Genomic DNA, 23,746 nt, shown 5'->3' on the forward strand with positions numbered 1-23,746 from the left:
GATGCGAGAGAAACCACACACTATCTTTTATGAACTATGCTTGTAAAAAATTCTTTTGAACACAAATTTAATGGAGTTTCTTGATCTACCAGTTTGGAGGAAAAATGGGTGATAGAGGAACATGTTAAAGGACAAAAAGAGGATACAATATCCACCTTCAGAAACTGAGACAAATGACCCCAGTTTCTTTAACAGGTAAGTGGCAGTTAAAAAAAAACAAAAAGGAACAGGAGCTGTTATAGATCATAAGACACTTACGGATCATACCAACTGAATGCAAAGTATGTATCTCACTAGGAATCTGATTTAAACAAATCAACCATAAACAGACATTTTAAAAAGTTATTTTGATATATTTTTAGACGTATAGAAAAGTTGCCACAGTACAGAGAATTCCCACATACCCTTTAGATTCTCCAAATGTTAACATCTTACTGTATTTAACATTCTCTCTATACATACTAATATTAGTTTTTTGAAAGTGAGTTGCCAACAAAATGCTCCTTTATCCCTAAATACTTCATGTGTATTTTTTAAAGACAAGAATATTCTCATACATAACCATAGTACAATTACGAAAATCTGGAAATTAATATAAAATCATAATATTTATTACCTTAATCAAACTTTGCCAACTGTCCCACTAGTATCTTTTACAGCAATTGAAAAACATTTTTTCATGGTCCAGGATCCAATCTAGGATTATACACTGTGAATGTCTCTTTAGTCTCCTTTAATCTGTAACAGTTACTTCAGTCTTTGTTTTTCATGACTTTGATTTTTGAAGAGTAAAGGCCAATTACTTGTAGAGTGTCCCTTACTTGGTTTTAATTGATGTTTCTTCAGTAAATTTACATTACACATTTTGAGAAGGAATCCTCAAAAGTCATCTTTTGTCCTCCTCACTGCACTTCTCAGGAGGCAATGCTGTAAAAAGACATTTTTGAGACAACTAGGGAAAACTGAAAACATATAATATTAAGAAGTTATTGTTAATGTTGTTAGATGTCATAATGGTACTGTGGTTATGCTTTTAAAAAATGGTTATCATCTGTTAGCAATGTATACGTTGTAGGGGAAAGTGAAGTTACTTGACTTGATGTTCATTCCTACAACGTTTAGTAATTTTAGGCAGGAAATGGCAATGATAATATAGTCAGATCTTGATTACTCTGAAATAGTGTCCAACTGGTGCATTATCCAGGACTTTGACCTTTTTCCCTCTCTTCTCTGGCTCCTCTTTTGGTCCCTATATATACAGCTTACCCAGTGAAGTACGGAAAGTACACATCTGTCAAATTTTGTGACTTGCTGGATGAAGAGAACCTGTGGGGAAAAGACTGAACTACTGGTTGAAATTAGGTTTATAAATAATTTGAACATTTCATTTCTTTGTGATTTGCACATCCTCCTCATTATAGATAAATAACAGTCTAAAGAAATGAGATCATTTGCAATGATTACATAATAAAATGTTAGAGCCCAAATAGAAAAACTCTTCATTTTATTTAGTTTCTACTCTACTTTTTGAAAAGAACATTCATTCTTTAAAGTTTACTTCACCAAGGACTAATCCTTTGCTGATGTTCACATTTATCCTTTCGTGTCTGTCTCACAGGGGGAAACATGAAACATTGCTTCTGTAGCAGTTTCTTCTAGTTCTTCAAGCACTCGTGTGGTAGCAACTGATTCAAAATACTGTTTTGTTTCAAAGCATGCAGTTTAGATGTGTCTTCACTAATGATGGCAATATTTCCATTTTGTTCCTGAGCTGTCAGGTCACTTTCACTGTCAGACAGCGTGCATAGCAGAGTGTCATTTTCATAGGTCGGAAAATAATACCTGAAAACAATCGTATATATACTGAATAACCAAAGGTATAAAATTATTCAGAAGAATTCTATGCAGTTGAATGTACACGTTACTATAATTTTGCCACATTTCCTTGCCAACAATTGCAACCTCATTCTGCAAAGGCTGTAAGGGAGACATTTTCTGAGTTACTTTTACTTTGACCTTCATGGGCTAACAAGTCTTACTAGTATCCTTGCTAGCTGGCCATTTTAGCCTTTCCTTGATATCTGCCATAGTAAGAAACTTACTATCTTTAAAAGGCAGCCCTCTCCACTACTAAATAATAGCCCCCGTATATCTAACAATGACACCCCTCTCATTTTTGCTCTATGGTTCTAGTTTTTCCCTAGGGTTAACAAAATTCAAATATAGTTATTCTTTCATACACTACTCCTTCAAATATCTGATAAAAACAACTGTTCCCCCCTGTGGATCTCCCCCTCCTCCAACCTAATCATCACTATTTCCTTCATTCTAGGTGATCAAAAATTAAAACATCTATAGAATTTTAAGTCTATTATTCTGGTTCCTTCTCTGGACATACTTTGGAGTTGGTTTTGAGTTACTTCTAAAGCTTTCAACCTATATAAGAATTATACAAACAGGGTCTCAGGTTAATCCAAGGCTGACTTTGCCTCTGATAAATCTGGAATTTTCTTAAGAGGAGAAATCAGAGCTTTCTTGGCTAGAGTACCGGGGGCTCTGATTTAACATTCTCTGAGAACAGAGGAACCTCCAGGCAACTAGAACCCCACAACCTCTCAGAGGTTCCCTCAGCTGAGGTTATTCAGCGTGATCTGAGAACCATCCCAGAGGGTGAGGCTGGCAAAGGATACCTGGCAGTCTAACACCACCTCAACAGTCAGTACCAGCAGAACAACTGCTTAATGTTTTCCAAGTGCTAAGATGCAGAAATGTATCAAAAGCTCTAGTAGTTGCATACTGCTTGACACAGTAATTTCATTTCTAAGAGTTTGTCTAAATGAAATAATTAGGTAAGTGTGCAAAAATGTAGGCACATGGATCTCCACTGTATCACTATTTATAAGAGCAAAACATAAAAAAGCTAAATAACAATTCAGGGTATATCCATACGATGGAATAAATGGAAACATTAAAAATGATTCAATAAATGTGTACTGGATATAGAAGGTGTTTATAAACACTGTTGACAAAATATAATTTAAAAATCGCTACTTCTGTAACTACGTACATCTATCCATATCTCCACACAAGAAAATCTGAAGTAGTTGGTTATACTTGTAAGAGGGGGCTTATTTTAAAAATTAACGCTTTTGACGATTTCTACTTTTTAAAATAAATTTATTTTTTTTCCTTTAAGTTTAAAAGAATTAAATAAAGGGACAAAATAAGGGAGAAGGAGCAAAGAAATGTATGTCTGGTTGAGCAGTACTCACTGTGGCTGATCCCATATCTCCCTTTCAGGAAGTAGGGATGTATGTTTAGTTTCTTCCATGTGAGTCCTTAAATCAGCTTTGGACTTGAATTTCTCATGGCAGCCATAACATTTACATTGGTGAATCTGCCTCCGAATGAAATTGACCAGTTTCACTTGCTGATAGAAATTCAATCCTGAAAATGACAATCATTAGGCAACTGGTCAGACCCATTTTTGCACTGTTATAATTTTTTAAAAGAACCACTTCTCTTTATTACAACCTGAAGAGGCAGTGCAGTTTTAAAGCATAATAGATACCAAATAATACTTACATAGGGCTTATGTGCTAGGCACCGTTCTAATCACTTTCCATGCATTAACATATCGAGTCCTTGCAAAACCCAATCACATAAATAGTACTACCATATCCACATTATATATTAGGAAATCGTCCAAGACTGCACAGCTAGTAAGTGGTAGAGCCAGGATTTGACACCAGGCTCTTGGCTCCACAGCCCATGTTCTTGACTACAAGCTAATTATATATACAACATACACACACGTCTATAAGAGCAGCAAAGCAAACACACCCAAGAATCTAGGAAGGTACATCAGTGAGCTGAGGTGTGGAATTGAGATTTTTATGGTCTTGGCTGCATGAGCAAGTCAGTACTTTATGTCTCCAGGCCGCTAATCTCTCTATCAGAGCAATACAACTGGGTACATCTGTAATAAATAACCCAGCTACACTACCAAGCAGTGCAGTGTGCGTTTAACATACATAACCTACTCTCTATAACATTCTGTTGACCTGAGGCCCAAAGTCACGCAACCAGTAAGTGCTGGAGCTGGAATATGAATTCTAGTCTGATTTTGAAACCCATGTTTTTTCCACTAGCCCCCTCCGCTCTATGATAGATATTAACCATGAACTTGTATTTTATTTGAAGCAATCATATATGTAGGAAAGAAGACTATATGAAATAAAAAACCGTATTTGAATATTATGGTTCAATATGGTTGGGAATCACTGATTTGGGTAGTTCTGCAGAGACTACCTGTGGAGACACGTTTTAGCTGTGCACTCTCCAATCACAACGGCAGAACACAGGCATTGTTTACGGGATAGTGTAGTAAAAAAAAATGCAGCATCATGGAAAAAAACTTCTGAATCAAACTTACCAAGTTCTGACTTTATTTTGAGGAGATCAAATTCATGTGCATCCTTAAAAAAAGGAATGAATATATCTGTGAGCATATAAATTATTTAATCTTTCAGGCTGAAGTTATAAACAGACAGCTTATTCACAGGAGCCTGAACACTGTAGAAATTCAGTCTCAGTTCATCATCTGCTTTTGAAGTCTGCAAAATCTAACTGCTTCCCCCTACTTCCAACTGTTTTTTAAAGCACAGTCCAAACAAGTCATGTCAATCAGTTAAAACATTCTAATTGTTCACAGCTTGTATCCGCAGTTTTTACAATTTACACTGTATACATTCTGCAGTCTGACAAAAGTGTCCTCAGTCTCTAGGTATGATATGACCCTACTGTACTGTGTGTCTGGACTTGAATTATGGCTATAGGTCCTCTGCTCCACAAGCAGACAGGTAATTTTACAAATCCCACTTTTCATTTTATGCTGTCAAATACAGTGTCTAAACCTGCAAGTTTCTCTTCACTCATATCTTCCCACAAATTACATTTCTTTTGATTTTTATGATGCAGAGACTTATTTTTATTCTGTTCTGTTCCTGCAATCTGGGTAAATGTTTCAACTTACAAGCTTAGAGAATAAAGCATTCAGTGTAGCACCATAGGCAGGATAATTAAGAATTCCATGGTACGTTATCACTGAAAGTGACTGAGCAGAGGTTGAGGACATCAGTCAAGGATGCTGCAAAGGGAATTCGTACACAGGATAGGGGTACTAAGGCTTCTTTCAATTCAAAGATATTAGGATATTAAAAGTTACATCTAAACACTGGAAACTATACACACATATTAGTGACAAGCTGTTTCAGACAAACGGACTCTCTGCTTTCACAAGAGTAAATGCCCATACCCTTCTGAACACCTTCCAGGTCCTTGTTTCACTAAACTAAGAACAGCATTTATGAATGAAAATGGAGTTAAGGTGGGTGAATCAGGAGAGTCTGCTCCACTACTGCAGGGATGGGTGGGAGGAGAGGGAGTGTGCACCAGACTCATCCAGTAATATTTTTCTATTACACTCACCCCTCTACTCCCAAGATGCAATACTGTCATTAATCGTCAGATGTTCCCCTTCCCTACCCCGCTGTCCAGCTGAAGAGCAGAGGTGTAGGGAGTGTGTCGTCTCTCTGATATACTGGGGTGAAAAAAAGGTTTAGAACTACTAGGTCTGAGATGAATTATAAAGATGGCATCCAGAAGGGACAGCACAAACTGTAAATTCCCTCAAATTTCTCCTCTCCAAATCCCTGTAACTGAAGGAGCTGCAAGACCACACCTGGTACCCTTTCCACCTTCACGCCCCCCTCACCCCAGATCCCCCAAGGGCTCTGTACATGGGAAATTTCTCCCTTCCTGCTCTCCTTATTCACCAGCTTCCTTATTCACAGGAAGCACTGGAAAAAGACTCAGAACCTGTTTATATCCTGGGTACTGTTAATCGTGGTTGCAGATCTCACAGTCTAAGCTGGAACTATCTTGTAAACATCTCAAAGGTGGGATGGCATCAGGGGTCTGTGAAATCCCAAACTACCAAGTTCACCCAGGTCCGGTCAATTGTCCTGACCTGCCCTGAGGCTGTTTCTCCTCGACAGACCTGCCCTGTGTCTTCTGTTCTGCTTACAGCACTTTTAGGAAAGGAAAAATGATCAAGAAACTAAGAGTATAAGATGATGAGGTTGCAATAATTGTCAGCGTCTCCCTGTCAGAACACAACAAAATTCAAATGAGTAGAAGTATCTCACCTCCATGTGGACACATAACTTCTCAATTGTTTCTGCTTGCTTTTCACAAAATAGGCAGACAGCAGAGACAGGGTGTTCTTCCCAGTCAGACCAGTCACTGTGTTAAAAAGAAAACAGCAAACATGGAGATTCCCTTCATTAAGAGGGTGTCCCACACAGTGACTTGGTATTATTTTCTGCTCCCTAGGAAGCCCCGCCAGTCTCTTTAAACTCTGACACTTCTGTAAAGACTGTCATATCATATTATGACTTTTTGATACAGCTTTTGAAATTCAAAGTAACATCATGAAATTAATATAAATAGCAAACAGGTGCTGCTCCATTGCCTCATGTTTGCATCTCTTTTCAGCAGCTATTTCACTACAGAATCAGTGCAATGTCTTTCTGAGACAACCAGGTTTAATTTGCAGAGAAGACATATCAGGAGATGTGATGCTCTCTCTCATTATCCACAACCGCATGCTGTGAGGTGCGGTGCTGGGAGTGTGTTCTGCATGACAAATGGCGTGTTTTAAAAAGGCAAACTGTGTATCTTTCATGCGGGAAATACTGATCATTTTAAATGGGGCAAGTATTAAATCTGGTGGTAGAGAGAAATCAAAAGGCATACAGGGCCCCTTTTACCATTTTCTTCCCTCCTTGCTTTTATTTATTGAGATACTGTCAACTTTTTGTTACTCCTAAACTAGGAAAACCAAAATCCTAGGAGAGACAAAAGGCTGAACAGCTTTGAATGAAAAGACGAGGAAAAACAGGGAATCCTTTTAGGTTGAAAAGAACACTTCTCAAGGTTATAATTTCAAGCAAAGAAGCTGTGAATATTTTACATTAGTCATCAATGTGATGAACACAGAACCAGGTTAACCTCAATTTAGTTATATTCTCTACTCCAGTGACAAGCAGCATTGAGGGTTCAAAGATCATTATCACTTCAAGGTCTGGAGACCCACGGACTACGCAAAGAACTTTGGAATATATTCTTCACTGAATTAGATATTACCTGTGTGTTCAAGGAATAGCTCTAATGGCAAAACACTAGTTAGTCAGAATAATAGGCGCTTCAGTGATTTTATGTCAAAGTTATTCTGAATTCAAGTTTTTACTGTATTACATGAAAGGATGCATGGCTTACAGAGAGGGTTCTCTTTATTTTACCTCTTCAAACTGATGATTTTAAATCAAACTAAAGAACTATTTTCCTTCTTTTAAAAACACGATAATAAAGTAGCATCAATAAGAAGTCTTACTCTTCCTGATGGTCTAGCAACTCCCGATCATCTTCCAGTTGAACTTCTTCCCATGATTTTCCAAGTTCCTTTGCAGGAAGAACAGAGGAATTAAAAATGGGGTGGGGGGTGGGAAGAAAAGGGGAAAGGAGAGAGAAAGTACACACAGACCTCAGAAATAAAATGAAACAGGACTCACACGCAAATGGTTTTAAAACAGTACAAGTAGACATATTAAAACTGTTACTTCAGGGATAAGAAAGGATATATCCTAAATCAAAATTTAGGATGTAGGATATATCTTATATGATTAGGATTTGGGATTTATCCTAAATCAAACATTTAAAAAACATCAAAGAATGTTTAAATACATTTTGCTTTTATTTTTGGAAAAGGAGCAATGACCTTTCATTCAAATTCTTTTCTCTTAAAATGTAAATCAGCATTTCTCAATCCTGGATGTATATAAGAATCTCTTAGGGATCTTTTTAAAAAACCACCAGTATCTTTTGACAGAGACTCTGAAACACCCTCCTAGCTGGACTTCATTTCTATTCGAGGTTCACTACAGTCTATTTCCCAGACAGCAGCCACAGTGATCTTTCTAAAGGACACCTCCCTGTCTGTATAAATCCTCCCCTGGCTTCTCACACACTGAGGACAAGATTCAGAGTCTTTATGGCTTATAAAAGCCTCCACATTGTATCCTGGCTCCCTCTTCTTCCCTATGTCCCATCACTTTTTCTCTTGCTCAGCTGGATCTGGCCAGACTGGTCTCTTGATATCCCTTGAGCACAGCAAGCCAACCTCCACCAGCTACTTCTGCACTTGTTGCATCGTCTACCTGAAATACAGCTTCCTCACATATCCTCACATGGCTCCAGCATACCCAGTCTCTGCGCCAGTGTTACATCGCCTTTTTCCGACTACTCTGTCTTTCAAGTTCTGACTATTTCCACTTTCAAGTTACTTTTTATTCCTCCATGACATTTTAGTTTTCTTCAAAGCATTGATCACTCCGTGAAATCATTTCATGTATTTATTTGTTTTCTTATTTGCTATCTGTCTCCTCCACTAGAATGTCTGTGAGGACATGGCCTTTGTTCACTGTTACATTCTTAAAGCCAGGCACAGAGTGGGTACTAGAAAGTTCTTTTTGAATTGGATTTTAACTGAAAAAGTCTAAAAATGTGACGCCAACTCAAAAGGTTTTGGTAAGGTGGTTAAATAGTTAGCGTATAAAAAGCACATGGTATCAGGTAATAGGAAGTACTCAAATATCTACTCAAATTTCCTTTTATCTCTTATAGTTCATGGAAGGGTTTCCACCCTTTTAGGGCTGTGTCTGGCAAATTTAGTCATAGTTTCAGCAAAACTTTTATGTAGTGACGAGTAGGAATGATTTCTTTTGGCTCAATCATTTCTCTTTTCTCCCTTGAGTCATTTCTTTCCTCTTGTCCTTTCTTCTCTCCACTCAGTCTTTCCACTGTGCCATGCAAAATCAGACAGGGCATTAAAGAGGGATGTGGAAGTATTAGGGGGCACCTTTTTAAGCAGTTAACTTTTTTAAGAAGTTAACTATGGTAACAGTCAAGTCCAAACTGACCTGATATAAATACAGATACCTTTGTTTGGTATCTTTCTTTTGGAAAAACATCACTAGAATTCACTCTCAGTTAGGAACTTTCTTTTTCCCACTCAAAAAAGGTAATTCATTTAAGTAAAAACAAAGAACTACAAGAGCCATTATGATTTAGAGAAAAAGAAAATCTATTATTCATTAACTTAATGAGAGGTTTTGAGGTTGTCATTATCTACCAGCTAAATGATGCACAAAGTCAGACATGCAGAGATTTACCATAATGTTATTAGAGACAGTTAATTTGGACTCTCTAATGTACTTTCCAGAAGTATCTAAACCTCATTATGAACATCAAGAATGGCCTCACCATTGCCAACAGGATCCCTGGTAGGTGGAATTTCTGGTGATGAATTAAATCTTTTATGCAATGCTTGCTTTCTCCGGACTTGGATTTAAGGCCAGTGCTGCAAGATACAACTCAAGGATAGGCCATCTGGGGTACTCCCATTCCCACTGATACTGGCAAATGTTACTTATCAATAAATATTTTGAGCCCAAAATGATGAAAGATACCTTTCACTGTCAAACTTCCAAACTCAAAGCATTATTCTGCAGCTTTCTCAGTACTCAGTACAATATGGGAATTTATCAAGGCAATATAGCACTAACCACTTACCACTTGAGAGGAAAATGGAACTGTGTTCATTAGTATAATAGAAAACAAGTGATTTGCATGTGACAGTGGCCCAGACTCTTCCTAGAGTGCTGTGCCTTGGTACAGTTAAGTATATGACTTATTATCGGAACAAAACCCAAAGAGATAAAAACAATTTAGTTTCTAATTAAGACACTGTGCCTGCTAATGAATCATGTCAGGAAAGCAAAGAATGCAAGAAAAACAAAGTTTGGAAGGCACGTCGGTAAAGATGTTCAAACACCCCCTCAAATCCCTGTATCAGATGGCTTAGGATCAATGCGAGGGTAGGAAAAAACCATGGGGAAAAAGATCCCTTTCACCCAGCACCCCTCCATTCCCAAACACACACACTTACATGTGCTTATGCAAGAAAATTCATCAGAAACAGAGACAGTGTTTTAAATGTAAATAATTTCAGTAGAGAGAACTATAATGAAACTGAAAAAATAGGTTGAGCCTACTTTCGTTTAAATGATTTTGTATATTTAAAGAATTAAAAAATTTACATTAAAAAATGATAATACCACTGCAAAAAGAGTTCCCTTTAGAAATACTCCAGACTTGAAACATGAGCACCTTAGGAATGTGTAGCTGTAGCCTTGATGAAGATGTTAAACAGTGTACTGCCCTCCGAGCCAGGGGTATTGAGACCTTTGTCCCATTACCTTTCCCCACTAACCACTGAACCCTTCTGTTTGTGAGAAAACAAGCCAAGAACTCAGAGTAGATAACCTAACAATGCAAAAGATCTTTAATGCATTTATTTGCAAGTCTGTTATTATTAAAAAATTGATGAGTTATTAAACATGGAAATTATTTCACCCAAGAAGGAAAGAGAATCTCTCAATTTGCTGAGCTCAGAAGGGATCAAAAACAGCCCCTTTGTCCCTTGGCTCTCCCATCTTTTATGATCTTGGAGTGCATCTTGCCAGTAATATCCTGGATGCTACCATTACTGCTGGTCTGGAACTTCTGTTTGGAGGTGAGGAACTCTGTGGGTGCATGACTCAATTGCTAGAGCAGACAGATAGCTAAATATGAGCAGAGAAAGGGAGATCAGACCAAATGGCAGGAATTGGGCAGGAAGCAGGGGTACAGGCCAAACGCAGGAAACCACACATCATGTAAGTACTAGGGGTCCCTGGGCAGAGAAAGGAAAGCAGGAACCTCTGGGCTGACAAGCGGTCACACCTTTTGGGGTGATTAGCAGCCTGGATGCCGACAAAGAAAGGTGGGAAAAGGCAGGAATCTCCAGTGTACAAATGTAACCTTTTGCTCATTATGTCCTCATTTCAGTAAAATTAGCCTTGCAGATTAGAAGTACCCATCATGCACCGTCACCATGACACTTCTGATCCAGACTAAGTAAGAACAAAAATCCCTCCTCCCATTGCAAAGGTGAAGTTGGGATGAAAATCAGGGAATATGACCCAAACCCTTCCCTTCCTAATGAATATTCCACCCATATTTTTACACTCTATGTAACCAACTTGACAAAGAAACACAGGGCAGTTGTTCACCTAAGCCTGCCCGCTCTCCCCCTGAGAGTGTACTATCTGTCCCTTAATAAATCCTCACTTTACTTTCTTAACCTTTGTGTCTTGTCTCTGAATTCTTTCTGGGACAGGACAAGAACCTGGACATCGTTTATAACCACTGGCAATGCAATTACTGTGAAGACCTGCTACAGGAGAGGTCAAAACACTAACTCTTTACACACCATTACAAAGTGTTGAAATTAATGTGCTTACATGTCTGACTCTCATACCAACCTCTAAACTCTCTGAAAGTAGTGTCTGCCTATTCCACCAGCGTCTTGTACCTGGAAGGCACTCAAACGTTTGTAGAATGTATGAAGCCAAAGAAATTGCTTCTGAAGCGAAGAGGATGTGAAAAATGGATGTGCGAATACTGACTACTAACATAATTCAGTCTCTGCTCACATCCATACACTCATGTCAGCCTTTTCCCTCAGAGGAGTAAACAATCAACGGCTCTCATTCTTTTATTTTTTTCCTGCCTTTAAAAAAATATTATTACTTATTGGTTAACTAAACTTTTAGAATAATTTAGTCTTCATATTAAATATTTTTCATTAACGAGGTCTAAAAGAAAACTAAAATGAAACACCCTTGGCCCTCATTTTTCTCTAACTATATACTAATAGTATTTGGAACAGTCTTTTATGTACTCTTTCTATTATTATACCTTTCAATTATAACAATATTTCTGGAACGTTATTAAAATTGATACTTTAGTAAGCACTCCTTTAATTTAAGACACTTATACATCTTTAGAGACTTTATCAGCTTCTTCAACCTTTTCCAGAGGTAAAGCGCACATCATTTTCAAAAATGCTAAGGCATCACAACACATTATAGGTTTTTTTTTTTTTTAAATCTTTCTTGTTATTGGCCTCAGCAGGGAAAGCATACAGAGCTAAGAATGCTAAGATTGTGGGTACAGCCTTTAAGGAGCTGATTGAAGTCAACTTTACCTTGACCTTGGCTCACTTTCTAGTTTGGTGTAAAAGATAACAGGCAAAGGGGTGTGTGTGTGTAAGTAGATCATTATCAATTTATAACCATTAATTGCCCAAAAAACCCAACCCAAAGCATAAGAAGTAGGTACTAGTATTACTTTAATTATAAAAGCTGAGGAAAAAGATGCAGAAAGAGGTTAAGCAACTTGCTCCAGCTATGTGACCCTGGGAATATTACTCAACTTCTCCGTGCCCTAGTCTCCTAATCTATAAATACAGATAATGATAGACCATGTGTCACAGGGATGTGACATGACTTAATATAAAAAGACAGTGTCTCGCAAGTACTCAAATGCTGCTAGTTAAAACAAAACAAAAGCAAAAACTTCGATCAACATTATCCTAAAGTGATTTAATTCTCATTTTACATGTTACTGAGGCCTTCACATTCTCTGGAAGCACTTGTCTCGAGCCATGATTCATCCTACATGAAATCTGGGCACTCTGTGGGCAGTACAATCAAGCACACTCATCTAGAGACAGCTGGCCCTCACACACAATTTCAGTTTTCACTGTCACACTACTTGACGCCCAGGGAATGAAGTATCAAACTTTTCTACAAGTGCCAGAAGAATTTGAGTGAGCAGTCCCTTTGAAGTCTCCTCTAAGAGGTAAACACCTCCAGCTATACACATTGTTCTGCTACTCCCAAGCTCTTGACTATCAGTTTAAAAGAGCCCCAAGGAAGTACTGTTAAACTGCTTCCATAGCTTCCTGCAGTAGCTGAGTACTTCTTAGAGCTGACTCCGAAGTCCTCTCCCTACTTGATTGGGCTGGGCCCTGAAGCAGCGTTTGCTCTAGGAATTAATGATTGAGGGATTTCAAGAGAAGATTCAAACACTCAAAGGGTGCCTTTGCCTTTAGCTAGTTGTAAAACATTTGTAGCAAAAACCACAGCAACCTCTCAGAGTCAGTCTTCAAACACAAGCTCAACTTGTTTCTCAAGGAGAGTTTTATTTTAACATTAAAAGGATTAGTCAGAACAGGCAAAAATTCTATCCTAAAGCAGAGATTTCCAACATTAAGTCAGGATATGCTTGTTTCTGTCCAATAGATGAAACAGGCTTATTATTATCAACCGTGCCTTCTGTGGCCAATGAGTTTGAATTCGAATTCATTCATATTAAGAGCAAAACACAATTTCCATTTGCTTAAGAAAAGTGTCAGAAAGAGAAGGCCCCATCTTTCTTCCAATTCCACTGGAGAATTACTCAACATCCCCACTTTCCAAGAGTAGTTTCTCCCCTTTGCTATATATACCTAAAAGCCCCAGTAGATTAGGAGGGAGAGCCGGTAGTACTTCCCATTGTGCTAATCAAAAATCCCCTCTAAAGTTTCCAAACGGGCCCTTAGAGATGGACATTTGCCTCCAACTGAATACCTCTTTTCAAATAAAAAGGAATGTAATCTACAGAGGCCAGCAAATGGTACTGAGTTTTCTGGGCAAGGAGAGGTTTCAAAGTATTTAAAGTCCTTGACATAGTAACCCCATTAGTCTACCCTACTAGTCTAACAAACAAAAGTCTTCTTGGTTTCTCTAAAATTTCCATTAAAAAAAACAAAAACAAAAACAAAAATAACCTGCGCAAGAGAATGATAAGACAACTTTTTTTTTTTTTTTTGGTGGGGAAGGGGAGGATATTTGAATGGGGAGGAAGAGTGAAGACACTGTTTGTAAAGAACTATCTAGCAGAGCAGTTAGCACATCCAGAAGTGAACAAATATTTTTTGAACAGAATACAGAATTCTCTGGTCTCGTGGTAATAAACATACAATCAGTCGGTGGCAAATGTGTGGATACCCAAATGCTTTATGTGTGTTTATCTACTATTTTTGATCAAGATTACTGTGAGTTCTAGAGACATGACATTTTTACTATATAAACATCTGGCAAATCAGAGATAAATCAAGTTACGCTTTGCAAACTAAACATCTGAAAGCTAATCACTACTTGAGAGCATTCCTCAATTACATTTTGACTTTTGTATTAACAGCTTGTTTAAATATTAGATAGTCCTTAGAAAGATTTTTATTTGTAGAAGTGCAATCAAATTTTAAATTATGAAGGGAAAAACCAAAACCTTACCAAATAATTGATGACATAAAATCGGTCATATTCTCTGTTCTTAGGATTTATCCTACGATGCTGTTTTTTCCTCATATGGTCTTTAAGTGTATTTTTGTCCCTGAAGGTCTTCTCGCAGTACAAGCACTGCAAGCTAAAAGAAAGACACAAACAGAGGTTAAATAAATCTCTCGGATAGTTGTTGCAATAGCCCTTTATTATTATTATTTTTCGATCTTACATGATTTATTCATTTTAGGTCATACAGAATCTTCAAATGAGATATGACATCCTTGTCAGAACCCCTCTCACTGTATTCATTTGGCTTTGTAGGAGGTGTGAGGTGGTTTATTTTGTAGTTTGTTAGGTTGGCCCACTTGGCTATTTAGTTAAAACTGTGATAAAGATAGCAATTATCCAAAAATTATTTTGGTGCTTTACTAACTGAATTACCTATTCTAAAAATGAAAATGTAGGTATGTTCTTCAAATAATCATAATGATAGCTAGCAGTGGCTGCCTCCACTGAGTGTAACAATTAGTGCATGGTTTGGTATACCCTGTGTACTGATTTGCAGGGTCTGATTACTAGCTCCAGGACTACTAGCTGGGGAACTTGGTCAAGTTACTTGCCCTCCCGGTTGCCACTCATTTTCTGGTCCCTAACTAAAGATAATACCTACATTCTAGAGAATTTTTATGATAACATATACATGTATGAGAATAATTTATACACAATATGAACACTAGATGAATATATGTATAATTTTTCTTTATAAGAGTAAAATGTATACCATATACATGCTTAATTTACTTATATATATGACTAAAATACCTACCACATTCATAGCACACAGTAAGTACTCAATAAATGGTACTATTTTATATAATGGTACTATTAAAAAATAGCTATTTTTAATATCTTACCAGTCACATGTATCCTGCTAGATTATTTCCACTGACTGGGAATTTATTACCTAGTAAGGCAGTAATAACCAGTTTTGAACACATTACTAACAAAATCTCTTTCTCGTTCCATGTTTGACAGTTGATACTGCTTGTAACTTTTATCTAACAGTTCTGCTTTCTGGATTCACACAAAATAAGTATACATGAAAACTCTGAAATCAGTTGTTGTTTCTATTTGGAATTCTTTTTCATCTTTACTAAACACATTTGCAACTATTTCTATGCCACAGAAGTAATTATATTCTTTGGTATAGTACACAATTAATGGTCAATAAGCTGATTAGGGATATTCATTATTGCTAATCTTACTAGAAAGCACACTTGGTATTCTTTTGTAAGTGAAGGGCCATTCAATAAAACAGGAAAGAAACTTGTTTCAATGTACTATTGATACCAGAATTTGAATTCAGAACTTTTTATTAATGGATACTTCTTTTTCCCATTGTTATTGCTCCAAATGTTGTGGACTAAGATACCACAATCTATATTATATTTAATGAATAAAACTAGTTTAAAATTATTTATTTATTTTACATTGTCTTTTTTGGGGAGGAGGTAATTAAGTTTATTTTTAATTATTTACTTTTTTAATGGAGGTACTGGGGGTGAACCCAGGACCTCGTGCATGCAGCACACACACTCTACCACTGAGCTATACCCTCTCCCCTGGAAACTAGGTTTTGAGAGAAAAAAATCTTGGGCCCTTTCCTAGAAAGAAAAGTGGAGAGATTTTTGAAAGCCATTTTAGTGACCTAGAGAACTTCCTTCCTTATTCCTACAAGCTAGGATCTAGATATTCAAGGCTGCCAGAATATGACTTTGAGAAAAGTGGAGTGTATGATATATAAATGTGAATAAATACTAAAAGGTATAAGAATGCATGCATTATGTTATGCGTCACATAAAGTTGAATAACATATGACAATCTGACAGTACATTTAGTTCTTTAGTAAATATGTAGAATAATTATAGAGAAAAGTAAAGGAATTAAAAACCTGAAATTAAGAATAGTGGTTTCTGAGAAGATACTAATGAGGAAGGACACACAGTGAGATTCAAGTAATTAATAGCATTCTATTTCTTAGGCCGGCAAGTATATTCTTCATACCCAATATAACATACCTTACAATGGTATGTACATTGTTTGGTATACATGACTTTTTCATTTTAAAAAGGCAATATGATACAGACAAAATAAGGAATGTCATACAAAATGCAAACCCCTCCAACATAAGAAATAAGAAAATTCCAGTTTTTAAATTACTAATGACTATTAATTTTAAAAAACTCACAACTGGGTCCAAGATTAAGACAGCTTCAGGTCATGTTTCATAAAAAAGTACTTACTTGTCAAGCTTTTTCTGTAATATACATAGAAATTCATTGCAGTTTACAATGTTGTCTGGCAATCCAATGTTGAAAGCATGTTCTCTGGCCATGTGGTTCAAAAGAACAGATCTAGGAAGAAATTTGAGCAATCTGTATTATTTATAAATCATCTAGGAACAAGTCAGGTCAGGAGTAACATTAATATAATGATAACACTAACTAGAAGTACAAGTGAGGGCTAAACACTGAAACACACATCTGGGCTATGAAAAACACATGCATTTTATAAACAAATTAGTTCTTCAAAGGGAGTCCAAGTTTGTTCTACAATCTGCCACTGGGCAGGGTAACATTCCAGGGGTAAATTTGGTTTCTATCCTTTAAACTAATAATAAACTGTGCTTTGCCTACTTTTCCAATTTATCATGAGGAAGAGACAACTGCCCAAAAGAAATACGACCTGCTAGGGCCTGGGATCAATGAACACAGATCTAGAACCCACAGTTAACACATCTAATTACATGCAAGAGTTATGATAATCTGGATACACAATGACCATCTTGTTGATCAGCTTATGTAGAAAAGGAAAAATTTAATTTATATAACTTTTACATAGCCAAAAAACTAGGTGTAAAATACATTCTATTGGGCATTTATTCACAACTCTAGTTCATAAAATAAATGTGACAGTTTTGGGAAACTCATTATTATACATACACTAAAACAACACATAATGACATTACACAGTTTATTTTTTCTAGCTAATTTAGGCATGTAGCTGGCCCCAAAAGAATTGTTTTTTAGTGTTTTTCTTTCCCCTTCAGAGAGGTGAAATAAAGCAAAGCAATCACCTCTATGAAAATGCTTCTTGATTTTTTTTAAAACTATGTAGGAGATAGATTTACTAATTTCATAGTTAGTATGTTCATTTGTCCAACTGTTTGACTATTACTGGTAACTAACTGTGAAATCAAATTAGTATATGGTGGAGTACTTCACAGTGCTTTCTGGGCCCACAAGGGAATCCCCAAGGGGTAGCCCAGAAAGACCTGGACTTTCCCAGGGGTTCTAGGCCTGAGGCCCAGGCTGTGGAGGGTCCAAGCAAAAGCAGAGGTGAGGGCCTCTTACATGGGGTGGGGTGGGTGTGTAGCAGGGTGTGTGAGGCAGAGGGTTAGAAACCTTTTCCTACCCCTAAGGCTGTGTTGGCGCAGAGTGCAGTGCCTTTGGATCCAGACCCCCATATTGCGCCTGGATGGGTCAGATTTAACAGCTGGCTCAAGGGGTAGGGATGGATTGAAGGGTTCCTTCACCCTAGACTAAGTGGCATCAGGATCTCTTGCTTTTAAAAGTTACTTTGAATGCATTTATGGAAGACCAGTCTGCTCTCAACCTCTCTGGAACCTAAAGGCCTGGTAACTAAGGTCCATAAGGTAGGGGATGGGAGCTAAGAGAGTATATTTTTCCTTCTCAAATATTTCCCCCCTTTTACCTATAGGAATAAAGATCTTCCTACGTAGTTATACATTGCAGTTTGCCTGAAGCAACATGTATTGGGGTAAACAATAGGCTGGCCAAAAAACTTAAAAGGAAAATCTGGTGAACAAGATGACTATAGGGGACTTTAAAGAAAGTTCCAATACACTCCTGGGGATCTAGAAGACCACACACATGTGTAGGGCTGTGTTCATAACAAGGAAATCCCTAAGAAGACCCTAATCTCTCACCTCTGGCTGACTATGAGACTCTATACAAGCAGCAAGTGAAGGCTAAGGCAGAGTTGTAAACTGATGGAGTGTTGAGGGTATGCCCCAACCCACACACAGAACCCCTTAGCAAAGGGCAGAAGATGTATTTGCTTAAAGCACTCAAGTATATCTCTGTCACATCATTAGCTGAATACTAAGATGAAAAAACAGTTCAGCAGCCATTCATGACAAAGAATATACACTTTAGAGAATTAGTCCAGGAAACTCAATAAATACACAAACAGCAACAACAATAAAAACCTTGGTTGAGTGGGGGAGGGATCTGATTTCTATAGTTACCACATGAAAACATTTAGTTTTCAACAAAAAATTACATGGTATGCAAAGAAACAAGAAACTATGTCCCATCACATCAAAAGAAAGCAGTCAACAGAAACTGTCCCTGAGGAAGCCCAAGTGTTGGAGTTATCAGACAGACACTTTAGATCAGATAATATGAACCTGTTCAAAGAACTAAAGAAAACCATAATTATGGTACTTTCCTGAGTTTTATGAGTCATTTTAGTGAATTAATGAATCTATGCAAATTATTGGTGGGAATCCCTGAAAGTGTAGCCAGTTGGTCAAAAATGCAGGTGCCTAGGGAACCCCTGAACTTGTGGCTGGTGTCTCAAATGGGAGCAGGCTTGTTGAGGCAACATCCTTTAAGCTGTAGAGTCTGATGCTAACTCTGGGTAGTCAGTGTTAAAACTGAATTACCAAAAAAATAAATAAACAAAATTGAATTACAGTACACCAGTTGGTTTTGGACCTGTTGGTGTTGTTGACAGACTTTCCAATCCCCCAGGTTTTTTCCCTTAGATTTTTATCATTTTTAATATTCAAAAGTGAAACACCAAAAACTGCTAAAGGTTTAGTTTATTCTAAAACTACAGTACCTTTTTCGCACGTGGTTTTGCATGTCAGCCAATTTAAAAATCCTTATAACATTGAACACATATCTATTTCTGGCATTTAAAAAATTTATTCCCCTACTCTGCTTAGAGCAACTACATTTCATCTCTGATGTTAGGTGTATTAAAAAAAATTACTGCTGATATATGAAAGCATCCTGAGCCAACCTATAGAACTTAATTTATATAACCATTGTGGATGTTTTGATAAGTCTTCAGATGAAAAATAGTGACACTTAAACATACAGACTAACCTGTTTCCGAGGAATTCCTCATTGCAAAACATACAAATGCCGTGAAAATTGTTGTCATTTCGTTCTTGTTGCTGTTGTTCCAGAATTTCCTTCTGTAAAGTAGAAACAGATGTATGATATTATCTTTAATAAATGCACAGCTAGCTAATGAAAAATGTCATAGTCTGGATAGGAGGAAATTGGGGTAGAAGCATAAAGGAAGTATAGGAACTCTGATGATATTTTAAATTTCTCTATTTCTGTCCTTATACCAAACCCCAAGTCTATACTGTTAAATGCCAGACAACATACTGTTTGATAGCTATGCAGGAAACTCAAAGTCAACAGGGTCTCACCATCATTCCTTACCCTGTTCTTCCCTCCTGTCTTGATTAGTCACCTCCCATCCATTCTTCCAAAAACAAAAATGTGGTTGGATCTCTGACTTGGTCCTTTCTGTAGTTCTCAGTTTAGTTTGTAATTGAGTTCTGATCAATTTCACCTGACCTAGCTCTCACATTACTTCTCTCCACCATACCCAAAGCCATCACTCTGGGTCCAGTCTTCAGTCAGTCATTATGTGATTACTGTAAGTCAGTCTCCTGTTTCAATTCTTTTTTTTTCCCCCTATCATATCCATCCTCTCTTTTGCTGCTAGAAAAACTTTTCTGAAAATTGTTTTCATGTATAAGTATCTTGTTATTGTCCAACTCAAATAATCTAAAATATGCATTGGTAACATCCTATTTTAATCAGGTGGTTATACACATTATTTTTCCTTGAGGCAATTTTTTTCTCTGTTTTTTCACTCTTACAAATATTAACTGTTCTTTAGGATCCAGGGTGATTCCCACTTCTGTCATGTAGCCTTTCTGGACTACAATACAACAGTTAAGAGCTCAGCCTCCCAAACACTGAACAGAACTAGATTTGAATCTAGCTCTCACCTGTACATGATATTTTATTTAACCTCTTTAATACTCCACTTTCTCATTTTAAGATGAAAGTCAAAATAGCATCTCACAGTGTTGTTTAAAGGATTAAATCAGAAATTTTTGTAAAGAATTCACTGTGTATGGGTCATTAAATATTAAGATATTATTGTTATCCAGCCAATATCAGTTTCCACTACTTATAATCCATCATCTCTTTGGTAACTATTGCTTGCTTTATTTTCTGAATGGACACAAGTTATACTGTTCTTATATTACATCTGCATACTAGTCTCCAGCTTCTCTTGTAACATGGATCTCAAAATCAGAACTTCATAAAGTGTACTGTTGATTCTAGAAATATTTACAGAACAGCATAAAAATGAGCTAGCCCTGAGAAGCTTAATAAATTCCATTAGGCATTTCTGGAACTGAATACTAATCCACTGAAGGAAAAAAATTAAGAAGCCACCATGATAAAAGTCAGTTCAATCAACTTCTGGTTTCAGCCATGATGGAATAATGAATATCACACTTCCCCTTCCCTGGCAAACTACTATAAAACAAATTGCTTCATATATTTTCTCTGTTTTCAGACAATGGATAACAGACAGCACATGGCTATGGTCCATGAGTGAAAAAAATTATACACTGCCAATTTTCTGTTAGGTGTAGTATTTTCCAAACTGCAACATAGGGAAATTAAACCCAAACCAAGGGTATGTAGCTACCTCACTTGGTGGAGAAGGAAAAAAAAGACTGGAGTTCAGGATACTAAAGTGAGTAGAATTTGTGGGACAAAATACTAGACAGAAGACAGCTGCAAAGAAGCTCAAGAACTCTGTACTGGGATTCTTTTAATCTCTGTCCAAATACTGAGCTGTACACGCCCAGGGCAGGACTCCGTGGGGCCCGACAGAGTGATTTCCAGGGGCTGTGAAGCATAATGGAGACTCCAGAAGTTAAAGCTTTAGAGTACGGGGAGCTCTGATATGCAGAACGGAGGGCCCTGCTCAACTCTTCAGGCACACAGCAAGCGCAAAAGAACTTCATGAGCTTACTTCATGAATTCACTTCACGAAGCTTAAGGCTTTTGCTGGCAGCAAGTGGATAAGATAAAAGTGAAAGAAATAAAGGGGGTAAGGTTGAGGTATCAGACAATTTTTAATCACTGCTTTTAAAGTTTAAGTGAATCTTACATAAAAACTGAAATTGACAGTAAAAGTCAAATGAAAGGAAAATTGAACTTTTACAGACATGCATGGTTTGACTTAAAAAGAGAAAACACATTTCAGAGCCCTACATCTACAACTTTGTTAGCAGCAAAAATAAAACCCCAGCAGATGAAGCTGTTGGTAAAGATCACTATTACCACCCCGCAGTAAGGCTGGGCACGTACTTTCTCTGTCTGCTCCCGTTTTCAGCCTACAAGACCTGTTAGTGCTTATTAAAGATCATCATTCTGGCTCACATTTCTCAAGTTTGTGATAATATAACTCAAAGTTAGCTAAAGAAGAATCTTATTCAACTTAATATTTCCTTGTTTTTTAAAAGATATTTTATTATTTTTTGTTTTTTGGGGGGAGGTAATTAAGTTTGTTTACTTATTTATTTTAACAGAAGTACTGGGGATTGAACCCCAGACCTTGTGCATGCTAAGCATGCACTCTACCACTGAGCTGTACCCTCCCGCATTTCCTTGGTTTTGACTCAGCACCAACATAACAGATTTGTGAGTCTAAACCAGACTGATACTAAGCCATCTGAGGTTTTCTTTGGCCAAATTTAAGTTTTATCAGTTGACCCTGAATTGCACAACCTGAGTGTAGACACCTGAAGTTGTACATAAACTGATTCTTCTTAGGAGAGCCTAAATTACATTTTGGTAAATTAGAGGCAACATTGGATAGACAGGGCAGTAAAGAAAAAAGCTGCTTTAATGGTGAGTAACTATAAATCCATGCTGTTCTGTCTGTTCACTCCATAACTTCTCTCATACAGTGATGATATGATACTGTAGATTCTCAGCTAGTTTACTTGCACTACATACAACCACAATAAAGGAGACAATGGCTCTAGAGTACCTGTTGTCCCTGATCTTGCATGCTCCACACACCTTTAACTTTTATCTAAGTTTATTCTTTCAAGACCTGCCTTTTTCCACTGCACAAACTCTTTAAACTTTCTCAGATCTTCCACCAAGGGGAGCTACTTAAACCATCGTTGTTTCACTTCTGCTTTCTGTTTATTTTACTTGCGTAAGAGTTTTCTCATTTTAGTATCATTAATACAAGGACGAGCTCTATAATTGGGGAAAATGGACATGGCAACTGGGTAGTTCAGTTTTAGTGGGATTCTCTGCTCCAGTTGTTCCACTTCAATTTGTATTCTTGCCATACTCGACCCTTGTGGTTGTAGTAATGTGAATACTCAGCCTACTCCGTCTTGGCTATTTTCTGGTTTCTTTATTAACATATTCTATTTCTCCTAATCGTATCTACCCTCTCCAGTGAGATTTCTTTTCTGACCAATACTGCTTAGGACTGGCTTTTTAGAACTTGAGAACTGAAAGGGACTTCATGAACCTATTTACTTATCCCCTATTGAGATGTTAGGGTGACTTATTTAAAGCTACATAGCTACTTGGTGGCAAAGATGGTGCTATTTTCAGGATACATTTGCTTTTTTCTCAGAAGGTACCCACTGTAGCAAATGTGGACATATACCATATAGCAGCAGTCTTTCTATTTAGTGAACAAACAAGTTCAGAATCCAGGGGATAGAGATCTGGAAAGGTAGGGCAACATAAAAATCTTCCTTACAAAATTTCTACACAAAAGCTTCATTTATATTGGTCTCAGATGGATTAGCTTCTCAGCATTTGAGGCTTCAGAACACACTGAAATAACAGGATAGACAATATATACAAATGCAATTATGCTTTATTTCTGACTTAATTATAAAAAGGGTAATTCTGGATAAGTAGATTTTTTAGATTGTACAGATTTTAATTTGGTATTTGAAGGGTTAATAGTTTTACACAAAATGGTTTCAAAGGCATCTCTCTTTTCTAAAGTTTAAAAAAATTTTTTTGGTGGGTAATCAGGTCTACCTATTTACTTATTTTTTAGAGGAGGTACTGGGGATTGAATCCAGGATCTCGTGAGTGCTAAGCATGCGCTTGACCACTTGAGCTATACTCTCCCCTGAAGCAAAGGCACCTCTCTTGCTTTCTCTACTTTCCAAATTTGAGATAGAATTTAACTTGTTCTGTATGATGCAGGGTCCTTTCTATGAACAATTA

General features: G+C 37.1%; 1 protein-coding gene across 2 annotated transcripts in view; it reads right to left on the reverse strand.

Annotated features, from left to right (window-relative positions):
• Nucleotides 1–332: 332 nt before the first annotated feature.
• ZNF277 (zinc finger protein 277) overlaps nucleotides 333–23,746 on the reverse strand; it is a 100,958-nt gene continuing 77,544 nt past the window's right edge. For both annotated transcript variants that reach the window (XM_010975554.3, XM_031455222.2), the window contains exons 5-12: nucleotides 19,532–19,623; nucleotides 16,637–16,747; nucleotides 14,343–14,475; nucleotides 7,457–7,524; nucleotides 6,210–6,306; nucleotides 4,436–4,478; nucleotides 3,273–3,447; nucleotides 333–1,842 (exon numbers count right to left, since the gene is read on the reverse strand). In XM_010975554.3, coding sequence (XP_010973856.3) covers nucleotides 1,656–1,842; nucleotides 3,273–3,447; nucleotides 4,436–4,478; nucleotides 6,210–6,306; nucleotides 7,457–7,524; nucleotides 14,343–14,475; nucleotides 16,637–16,747; nucleotides 19,532–19,623 — 906 coding nt within the window. In that variant the 3' untranslated portion in view covers nucleotides 333–1,655. The remainder of the gene's footprint in view (nucleotides 1,843–3,272; nucleotides 3,448–4,435; nucleotides 4,479–6,209; nucleotides 6,307–7,456; nucleotides 7,525–14,342; nucleotides 14,476–16,636; nucleotides 16,748–19,531; nucleotides 19,624–23,746) is intronic.

The sequence above is a fragment of the Camelus dromedarius genome, chromosome 7 (genome assembly GCF_036321535.1).
Source record: "Camelus dromedarius isolate mCamDro1 chromosome 7, mCamDro1.pat, whole genome shotgun sequence".
In the NCBI taxonomy this organism is placed as follows: Eukaryota; Metazoa; Chordata; class Mammalia; order Artiodactyla; family Camelidae; genus Camelus; species Camelus dromedarius.